The 11771-nt window shown below is 32.6% G+C and overlaps 1 protein-coding gene across 1 annotated transcript; it reads right to left on the minus strand.

Annotated features, from left to right (window-relative positions):
- Positions 1–256: 256 nt before the first annotated feature.
- Positions 257–11575, minus strand: LOC124534228 (AP-2 complex subunit mu). The gene is made up of 11 exons (XM_047109953.1): positions 11407–11575; positions 11042–11237; positions 10630–10792; positions 9980–10095; positions 9265–9367; positions 8479–8601; positions 6048–6207; positions 5249–5482; positions 4200–4338; positions 3144–3269; positions 257–1898 (listed from the first exon to the last, which is right to left on the minus strand). Exons 2-10 carry the CDS (start codon positions 11216–11218, stop codon positions 3162–3164), a joined length of 1323 nt encoding a protein of 440 aa, XP_046965909.1. The 5' UTR covers positions 11219–11237; positions 11407–11575; the 3' UTR covers positions 257–1898; positions 3144–3161.
- Positions 11576–11771: the final 196 nt, after the last annotated feature.

Here is an 11771-nt window from a genome sequence, read left to right on the forward strand (position 1 = left end):
TTACCATCAGGTGGCCCATATGCTCGTCCGCCAACCTATACCATAAAAAAATATCATATAAGTGATATTCAGAATTATCGTATTTATAAAGACTATCATTAAGTATATGTAATGCTTCCACATAATATAAAAGAATTTGAGTTTATTTTATTTCTTTTTTTAAAGAGGAAGATTTGTTTAGTCGTAAAAGCAATCTTAATTCGACATGTTACTAGTATTTCATAACGTAAAGGTCAGTTCAAAAATAAAACAACAATAATATTTTAACCATATATTATACATTATTCTTGAACAATATACCATAAAAGCATTTCCTATACGCTTGCAGTTAACGTTCCGTACACACACTACAGAACAGATCACGTCCAAAACTTCGATTCTAATTCTATTAAAAAAAAAACTGTCAAGTGACATTACATTAGAGTATTACCTAAGCAGTCTTAGGCAATATATTTAAAATTAAAAAAAAAAAAGTTTACTGTAATTGTTGTTTTTCCTTGCTTATTTAAATTTGGAATTAAAAAATAAAATTTTCAAGAACGATGATTTCTTATTATAATCGAACGTCACAATTTTATTTTTTTTAATTGAATATAAATGACAATTTAATGAGTCACTCGACATTTTTTTTTAATTTACAACTATATAACATCAAAGTGATAGGTTCAAATGTATTATACTTGTAACATTACGTATCTACATTATGTATGCGATGAATATATTATAGAATACTGGGCTTATATTTTAAAATCTCAAATTCATACATAATTACGATTTATAATTATAATAATACACAAGCCCAGATCTAAAATTCTAAAGGAATGAATGTTACCGATTGACATAAAAGAACGAATGATATATTCATTCAATGTTAAAATTAAACTTCTTAATGTATAACGAATATCTTAATATATTATATTAATCTGCGTTTTAAATATTTATTGAAAGACAAACTTTATCGAGCACAGAACATAGGTGACCTATGTATACCGTCTTTTTTTGCCTAGATATGTTAATAAAAATATAAGCTAATTATATTAAAATTGCAAAATTCTAATACAGCTGTTTAATAATATAAATACAAAAGTTAAAAAAAAAAACAATTCGTCTTTTTAGGTGATTTAAAATTTAATACTAAAACAAATTGAATGAATGAACGAATGAACAATAAATTAAAATTATATAAAGTTCTCGATATTTTTTACATTCTCCATTATTTTAAAATAACATACGCATAGCAAATTCCAATGGCAGGAGTGAAGGAAAAATAAACAAATTTGACCTTGAATTCTCTATCATCTATGATATTCATTATCGATGGTAGTTAAGTGGAAAATAATGCTGCACTATATATATAGATATACTGAAGCACTATTTGTACTTGGTGGTTAGGGCTTTGTGCAAGCCCTTCTGTGTAGGTACCGCCCACACATCATTTATCCTACCGCCAAATAACAGTACTCGGTATTGTTGTGTTCCGGTTTGAAGGGTTAGTGAGCCAGTGTAACTACAGGCAGAAGGGACATAATATCTTAGTTCCCAAGGTCAGTGGCGCAATTTGTTGTGCATTATAGCAGAGCTATTAACTAATTGAATGGAATAAGCCAATCCAAGATTCATTTATCTCTTCTCCTATTGCCATTGAAATAAACTACATAATTCGTTATGCAAAACGTATTATCGAAACATTACCGAATTTGAGATTCTCTTACATATAGATAAACATCCATAAGCTTCATATCTATGGCCCCGCAAAAGATACTGATTTTATTAAATTAATCCGAATTAATTATCTTCATGAATATTAACTTTTGATGTAATTGTGTATTATATACAAAGTAATATATTATGTAACACGCCATTATTGATCTACAATATTCAAAACCACTCGATGAATCCTGAAACAAAATAATAAATAAATATGAGACAACATCACATACATTACTCTGATCCCAATGTAAGTAGCTGAAGCACTTATATTATGGAAATCAGAAGTAACGACGGTACCACAAACACCCAGACCCAAGACAACATAGAAAACTAATGGTAATCTACATCGACTCGGCCGGGAATCGAACCCGGGACCTCAGAGTGGCGTACCCATGAAAACCAGTGTACACACCACTCGACCATGGAGGTCGTCACTTTGTTTAAAAATTTTTAAAATTAATTTATTATACAATTATTATGTATAAATAGATATTTTACAGCGAAGCAGCATTTCAGATATCGCCGTCGTTGTTTAACTTAACATTGTACAATATGTGAGAAAGAGATGAAACGGATGTGATGTCGAAATCAATTTAACAGTCGCTTCATCTCGTTCTCACAAATGGGTTACTGTAAAGTTAAAAAGAGATAGAGCGAATATTTCATGAACTTAATAATGTTATTGTTCTTTGAATGCTTTGACGTATTAAAACAATATTCATATTTTTTAGATGCGGTGAAAACGGTTACTCGTCATCATCGTTAGATTAGTTTCGATATATCGAAGTTACTGATACTAAATAGACTACAGAATTTGTGTTTCTTTACTATATTGTCCATATTAAATATAAAAACCTTCATCTCGAATCACTCTATCTATTACAAAAAAAAAACACATTACAATCCGTTGTATATATAAAATAGGCTATTTGACAATGCGAAGTTAAATTGTGAATTATTGTAATCAGTTTAAAAATGCTTATTTACTATCGAAAGTTGAAAATAATACTTAATTTATTCAAAAATCCATAAATAAAAATGCATTTTTTCAAACGTTTGTCACGTAACACAAAACGCTCCTGATTGGCCGGGCTTATAATGACGTCACTTGTTGTAAACCTTGCTTTTCTAATATATGTACCACAGATTAAAATACAGGAAAGTGACGTCACCGACACCATTGCAGCGCCATATTGTCCTAGTAGCGTTTTCGCGCGTTATTTAAATATGGAAATTTTAATATGATATTTTTCGGCAAATATGTACTGGAAATAAAAAAAATCTACTTTTACCGGGTTCCTTAACTTCTATTAAATAATATGAAATGGATTTTAAAAACCAGTCAAATAGCCTATTTTAAAGATCTAAGCGTACACAGTGACAGACAGCGGTAAGCGACTTTTGTTTCATACTATGTAATGATGATTTGATACCTTTCAACTCCCGCGGGTCTAGCAGCGCGTCTCGTACAAACCGGAGCGACCGATGTAGCGAACCCATTTGATCACATCGTGATCAGAATAGTTCAGTTTCGGCTCGAAAACCTTCAAGTACCGCACCTGAGACGAAATATAATAAATATAATATAAATATTAGACAACATCACATACATTACTCTGATCCCAATGTAAGTAGCTAAAGAACTTGTGCTATGGAGATCAGAAGTAACGACGTCACAAACACTGACCCTAGACAACATAGAAAATTAACGATCTTTTTCTACATCGTTTCGACAGGGAATCGAATCCGGAACCTCGGAATGACATATGCAATGGAGCCACGCCGCGCTGAATCCTTCAGGACACAATCAATTGTATTCTTATCGTAACTAATATTATAATTGCCGAATTAAATTTGTTTGTTTATTACGTTTTAAACTAACTTTTCTAAGCAGAGATAAAAAAGGACAAAGTTGTACTAATAAATCGCACACCTTAAAAGTGAAATGATCTACTTCAAATAATGACTATTTCAAAATAACAAAAATATATTTTTTGTTATTGCGTGAAAATAATACTTGTAAAGTGTGAAACTTAAAAAAATATGTTTTTTTTTATGGAATAGTTTGGCGGACGAGCATATGATGACCTGATGGTAAGTGGTCACCATCACCCATAGACAATGACGCTGTAAGAAATATTAACTATTCTTTACATCGTCAATGTGCCACCAACCTCAGGAACTAAGATGTTACACCCCTTGTGCCTGTAGTTACACTGGCTCACTCACCCTTCAGACCGGAACACAACAATACTGAGTACTGTTATTTGGCGGTAGAATAACTAATGAGTGGGTGGTACCTACCCAGACGGGCTTGCACAAAGCCCTACCACCAAGTTTCATGGGGTTTCTTTCGCTGGTTTTTTTTACTTACAATAAGCTAGTGTAACGATTTTATATTGATTAATTATTGACTTTGCCTTGTATAACACATTGAAAAACATATACATACAAGTCACATACGGGCAAAATTTTAAATTAAAAGCTACCTTGAATCCTGAAGGGGCGAAGGGCACCTCGAAGCCCATAGAGATGGGAGGGCGAGTCCACTTCTTCTTAGTGTCGGTCTCCAGCAGCTCAATCTCAGCCGACAGCTGAGTTTCCTTCATGCCCGCCATGCGTTTGATCCTGAAAGTTTTATATAAATTTATTAATGACAAACTGACAAACAATAATATGGATAGTAAACATATGGGTTCCAAAAAAATTTACATACTGATTTTGCTCATTCACGAAAAAATATTTATAATTAATTATAATAAAAAGGCTACAAATTACTGGCCGGAAAGCGCGACGCTATGGCGTCATAATAGAAAATAAATAATATGTAAAACATGCGAACAGACGTCAGCTTACACTTAATCTTTTGTATTAACGCATAATTTCGAGTGCGATGCACTAGTAATTATATTAATATTGGGGCATATCACAAGTAACTAACCTTTTTAGTGATCCTACATATCGTAATTCACTTGGTGAATGCATTGTCTCTTTAAGGAATTAATGTTAATACATATGGGCATCAGATACTTATCTGCTTTTATAATAAAAGGACTTATTAATAGGCTATTTGACTGTTTTTTTAAATCCATTTTATATTATGTAATAGAGGTTAAGGAACACAGTGAAAGTTGATTTTTTTTATTTCTAGTACATATTTGCCGAAAAATATAATATTAAAACGAATTGCGAAAACGCAATATGTCGCCATATAGTCCATGACAGTGACATCACTTACCTGTATTTTAATCTGTAGTACATATAGTAGGCAAGGAAGGTTAACAAGCAAGTGATTTCATCATAAGCCCAGCCAACCAGAAGCGTTTTGTGTCACGTGACAAAAGTTTAAAACAATTCATTTTATTTATGGATTTTTGAATTAATCAAATATTATTTTCAACTTTTGTTACTAAACAACCATTTTTTAACGCATAATATATTCTTATTACAATAATTGACACTTTATTTTTCGCATTGTCAAAAAGCCTATCGATTTAATTCTTTAGTAAAATATTGAAGATTTTTCATCGTTCCTTACTTCCAAACGATAGCATTCTCCGAAGCCTTATATTTAGCCTTTCCCTTCAAGCAGATCAGCTGAACTCCACTCGTATTCAGCGGCGTCGGGATCTTCACTTCGATCTTCTGACCCAGGAGGGAAGGTTTGAAGTTCGACTTCAGAACAACTTTGACCTCCATTTTAGTCCGGCCAACCTCTCTGACCAGGGGGATGACGCGGAACGGTAGGGAGATGTCTTTGGTGGTACGGTATCTGAAAAATAACAAATTCTTAATTAAATATTTTTAAAACGTTACTGAAGTAAATTTTAAGATAGATTTACTTGTTATATTTCTTTTATTTATATAATTGCCACCTGCCTCGGCCTTGCACGAGTGCAATGCTGTTACTTTTTATAACACAGATTTTTTTGTTTCCTTACTATATTGTCCATGTATTACATAAAAAACCTTCCTCTCGAATCACTATCTATTAAAGGAAACCGCTTCATAATCCGTTGCGTAATTTTAAAGATATAAGCATACATAGGAACAGACAACGGTAAGTGACTTTGATTTATACTGTGTAATGATACAATTAATACAAATCTTATTCATTGCTATAGTTTAACAACAAAATATATATGTTGTTAAGTTCATCATATCTTCCTTATGTGCGACACCTTAATTTTACTGATTGATTATTAACATATATTTTCTGATGAAAAACATCATGATGAAACCAGCATCTACTGGATAATATCCACCACATGACTAACAAAACATCTTCCTAATATAGCTATATATACATTGATTTTTATACAAGCAATAACTCCTACCTCATGAGCTCAAACTCTCCATCCGGCGGTATGAAGGATATGGAGTGTTCAGTCTCGAACTTGCTGAGCTTCACGCACTGGTGGAACTGACAGTCGTCGATGACCACCACCGGTTTGCCAGAGCGCGCCGGGTCGCTGTCCGTGTTGCCGGATATGCCGCCTGAAGAATAACAGGAAGTTAGAATGAGATACCATAAACAATATTTTTTTTTTATGGTACAGGTTGGCGGACGAGCATATGGGCCACCTGATGGTAAGTGGACACCATCGCCCATAGACAATGACGCTGTAAGAAAAATTAACTATTCCTTCCATCGTTAATGTGCCACCAACCTTGGGAACTAAGATGTTATGTCCCTTGTGCCTGTAGTTACACTGGCTCACTCACCCTTCAGACTGGAACACAACAATACTGAGTACTGTTATTTGGCGGTAGAATAACTGATGAGTGGGTGGTACCTACCCAGACGGGCTTGCACAAAGCCCTACCACCAAGTATTTTGAATTGCTTGAATAGACTAAGTAAAGTAAAGTAACAGCCTGTAAATTTCCCACTGCTGAGATAAGGCCTCCTATTCCATTAAGGAGAGGGTTTGGAACATATTCCACCACGCTGTTCCAATGCGGGTTGGTGGAATATACATATGGCAGATTTTTTTTTTAAATTTGTCACATGCAGGTTTCCTCACGATGTTTTCCTTCACCGCCGAGCACGAGATGAATTATAAACACAATTAAGCACATATATACAGCGGTGCTTGCCTGGGCTTGAACCCGCAATCATCGGTTAAGATGCACGCGTTCTAACCACTGGGCCATCTCAGCTAGAATAAACTATTTACTGAATAGACTATTTGACTCAAAATCAAAATAAACTTTATTCAAGTAAAGCACTTTTGAATCGTCATTTCACAATTAAGTGAAGCTACCACCGCACCGGTTCGGAAAGTAGATTCTACCGAGAAGAACCGGCAAGAAAATCAGTAGTTACTCTTTTTTTAACATTTAAAAAATACAGTCACGTTAATTAAATACAATTATTTCAATTAATGTATCCTGCTTGGAAGTCCACATGTATTATGTATGACTGGTTTTTAAAATCCATTTTATATTACTTAGTAGAAGTTAAGGAATCCAGTAAAAGTTTTGTTTTTTATTTCTAGTACATATTTGTCGAAAAATATAATATTCAAAATTTGATATTTAAATAGCGCGCAATAACGCTACTTGGACAATATGGCGCTGCAATGGGGTCGGTGAGGTCACTTTCCTGTATTTTAATCTGTGGTACATATTATAGAAAAGCAAAGTTTACAAGAGAGTGACTTCATCATAAGCCTAGCCAATCAGGAGCGTTCAATCAGGAGCGTTCAGTGTTATGTGACAAACGATTGAAAAAAATCATTTTTATTTATGGACTTTTGAATAAATTAAGTATTACTTTCAACTTTCGTTAGTAAATAACCATTTTTAAACTCATAATATACACTGATTACAATAATTCACAATTTATTTTTCGCATTGTCAAATAGCCTATTAGAAAAAAAAATTGTTTTAATTCAAAGGGTAGATTGTATGCTAAATTTGTATACAATATATAAATAGTTACTGTAACACAAATACATACCCCAGGGGGTAACACATTTACAATTCGAGGCCAAGCATTTGAAATAGACATAATAATTATGGACAATGTTTCAGAGGAATTAATATATAATACACACTTATATATTTATCTTTTATAGAATATAAGTATTGGTAAAAGTATTATTCATTAAATCAGGAAGAATATATAAAGGTAACGTATGAATTATGGATATTATCGTAAATATTGTATTGATATAAAAGGGAATTGGCTTATATAATTTGAAATATACTGTGATATAGACAAGTAACAAATATAATAGTGAAATTTCGCAATAACTTGTCAAATTCTGGATTTTAACTGCACTTGTTAAAATAAAAGGAGTCGATATGGCCCAGTGGTTAGAATGCATGCATCTTAACCGATGATTGCGGGTTCAAACCCAGGCAAGCACCGCTGATTCATGTGCTTAATTTATCTTTATAATTCATGTCGTGCTCAGCGGTGAAAGAAAACATCGTGAGGAAACCTGCATGTGACAAATTTCATAGAAATTCTGCCACATGTGTATTCCACCAACCCGCATTGGAACAGCGTGGTGGAATATGTTCCGAACCTTCTCCTCAAAGAGAGAGGAGGCCTTTAGCCCAGCAGTGGGAATTTACAGGCTGTTGTTGTTGTTGTTGCTAAAATAATGTGTAAAAACAAATTTAGCAAATTCAAATATACTTAATACATTCATCCTCAATGGTTCAAAACATTGTGATGTTACTGATGGATGCAACTCTGACGTTGGCGCTGGCAAATGTAACTTATTTGCAGAGAAATACTGTATAGAGTACTTACCGTTACCCTTTCCTTTAGCCTCCATCACAATCTTATCATTGATACCAAACTTGCATTCCGGCATACCCGACAAGTAAGACTTCATCACCACCTTGCCAGCGACATGGGCAGAGAGCACTTGCCCTACAAACAATGTACAATCTACATTAGTATAATCATTATGTTTCTTTCAATACATAAAATAAATATATGATTTTGATGCTTGTTTTTTTGATTTAGACTAAAGTATAGAATAGATATGTAAGTATAAGACTTAATTATTCAATGTACTTAAGTAAAGTACATTGAACTATGAAGTAAAACATTATATATATTAAAACCTCAATAAAAATGCTTTTGATATAATTATACATCAGATGTAGTATCTTTAGATTTCAACACTATAATGATTCTACATCGAAATATCATGTAATTGTTTTCAGTGTGTATAGTAACACTAGTAATATTGATATTTAAAATAATGTTAAAACATATAGCTGCATATACATCATAACATTTATTACATTTTCTTTGTTAATATTTTCTCATTCCTCCATTCAAATACAAATATAAAGTACGAAATATACAAATTCCTAACAGATGCTAGCATTTACTACATAATAAAATTATACATGAAGGATAAGAATTGGCTGGCAGAAAATGCTGTAATAGCGTTAAGTTCACCCTTTGTACATGTTTGATCTGTGCAATAAAGAATTATAAAAAAAAAAACATTGTGATGTTACAATTTCACACATGAACATGCTATCTGACTACTGTCTTTTATGTATAAAATCACAAATATACCTTGTGGTGACATTAGCAAATTAACATATTCCAGAACATCAAGGAAGAGTTCATTGCGTCTGTATTTTATGCCTTCACGACGCCAGCCTATCTGCCCAGTGACCTGGAAATTGAATAAGCTTGTCGTTAATACTTATAAAATTGAAAAAACATCCTCGCTACAGCTTCTAACTTTCATACTATGCAATGCCTCGCTAAAAAATATTTAAAAATGTATAAAATTTATCTTTAACATAGGCACAATGACCCAGTGGTTAGAACATGTACATCTTAACCGATGATTGTGGATTCAAACCCAGGCACCACTGAATATTCTTGTGCATAATTCGTGTTTATAATTCATCTCGTTCTGAGTGATGAAGGAAAACATCGTGAGGAAACCTGCATGTGTCAAATTTCATAGAAATATTGCCACATGAGTGTTTCTCCAACCCATATTTAAACAATATGTGGTGCAATATGTTCCAAATCTTCTTAATGGGAGATGAGGCCCTAGCCCAGCTGTGGGTAATTTACGGGCTGCTATTTTACTTTACTACTACTACTACTTCTCAAAGGGAGAGTAGGCCATAACCCATCTTTAACACAACCTTATCTTTATTAGAAAATTATTAGTCAGCATTATTAGAAAATTTCATCTAAATTGAATTAGTAATGGTTTAGAAATATCTATCAAGAGTGAGCATTAATTAAACTAGCGTTAGTTATGTAATACCTGTGAGGTAATTTGAGCTTGTTCCTCTTTGGAAGCAGACTTGATACCCTGCTGAGTGATGAAAGTTTTCAAAACACCAGTATCAGAGTTCTGAGGATAACCAAAGTCCAGAATTTCTGAAACATAACAATACAATATATTGTATATATAATCTTTTATTTTTTGGTACAAGTAAAATACATTTAAGTGTTAATATAGACAAGTTTTTTAGATTATGAGTCACAAGTCTTTACTAGTGACTCATAATGCAAGATTTAAAGTAGCCCTGTGTTTTTAAAAATTAATGAACAACATTATTATCAATAAACAAATATATTTATTTACATCAAATTAATATGTAAAGGGAAAATATCATTTTGATATTGAGAAATATTATTTATCATCTTATCTAATCAAGATTTGAATACAAAAATAAAGTATTTTATATAATATTATATGGCTTGGGTTTTTGTGCAAAAATCTGATCCATTCAGTATACAATGGACTCAATATTTTAGGTTTATCAAAGAATTATGAGGTAGCCTAAAGGGGTAGGGTAAGTAAAAGGTATTATGTACCATATGAGAAAACTCATGACTGTATCTGGTGGAAACAATTTAACATATATGATAGGAATTCTCATCTGGTAGATAAAGAAAATGTATTATTACCATCCAGAAGTTCATAGATGAGTACAAAATTATTTTTGATATTTTCTTCTGAGATTTTGCCGAAGTAAGATTGCATTACATCTATGATCTTTAGCAGGAACTCAAATACCATAGCGGCATTAACATTTTGCTTAGTCACTGCAGCCAGCCAGATGTTAGCTCTCTGAAAAAAAAATACAATCCTATTTAATACATAATTGCATGGAAAAAGCATAAAAAAATCCAGAGTAATGAAAAGAATTACTAGATAAATACAATAATTTATTGCCACAAGAAGATGTCTTGGCATTGAAACTGATAACTGAGCCAAAAATTATGGTGTCCTTTGCCAAGTTAATAACACAGTATAGTTACTTTAAAACCAATAAGATGTAATGGAGAACAAATATGTTTGTAAGCTGTAGTATGTTACCTTGATATGAAAAAAGGAGGTGCGAGCGATGTTCGTTACAGGGGAACGAACTTGCTGACGAGCATGGATAACGTTAACTCGGAATGCGTCCACGGCATTCCGCCCTATGTCATCCCTATACACCCTCGATATGAGCACCTCCCCCTTATGATTGTACACGAATAGGCCCCCGATCATATTGACGATAGCCTATTTACTGAAAGAAATAAAACATATTCGCCGTGAGACATATCCCAATTCCTAATTTCAATTGAACAAGCACTTGTGTACGGATAAGTTGATTGTTAATCAATAAAACAGGATATGACCAATAAAATAAAACCGATACAGTTAAAAATTATACTGTATCACTAAAAGTAACTCACGTTTCGTTAGGAAGATGCATTGATTCTTAAAATTGATTTATTTTAGCAAAAAATCAGCGTAAGTATTTTAATAATTTCATTTTAGGGCAGTTTCGCAAAATGTTGAAGAATATTAGACGATACTATACCCGCCCCCAAAGTGAAACGTCAATAGCTAGAAGCACAGATATCAAATACTTGATGCCAAATTAGACTGCAAAAGACCATATAACATAACTAAAATAAAATAGGAGTTGGGCAAAATTAAATAGAAACAACTTTTTAACAATTTTACGAAGTTTTAATAACTCTATGATATTTAAAAAAATGTGGAATAATGTTTGTTATATCATTGATTATTAAAAATTTTAATTTTCTGAACTTCT

Source organism: Vanessa cardui, chromosome 12 (genome assembly GCF_905220365.1).
Source record: "Vanessa cardui chromosome 12, ilVanCard2.1, whole genome shotgun sequence".
NCBI lineage: Eukaryota > Metazoa > Arthropoda > Insecta > Lepidoptera > Nymphalidae > Vanessa > Vanessa cardui.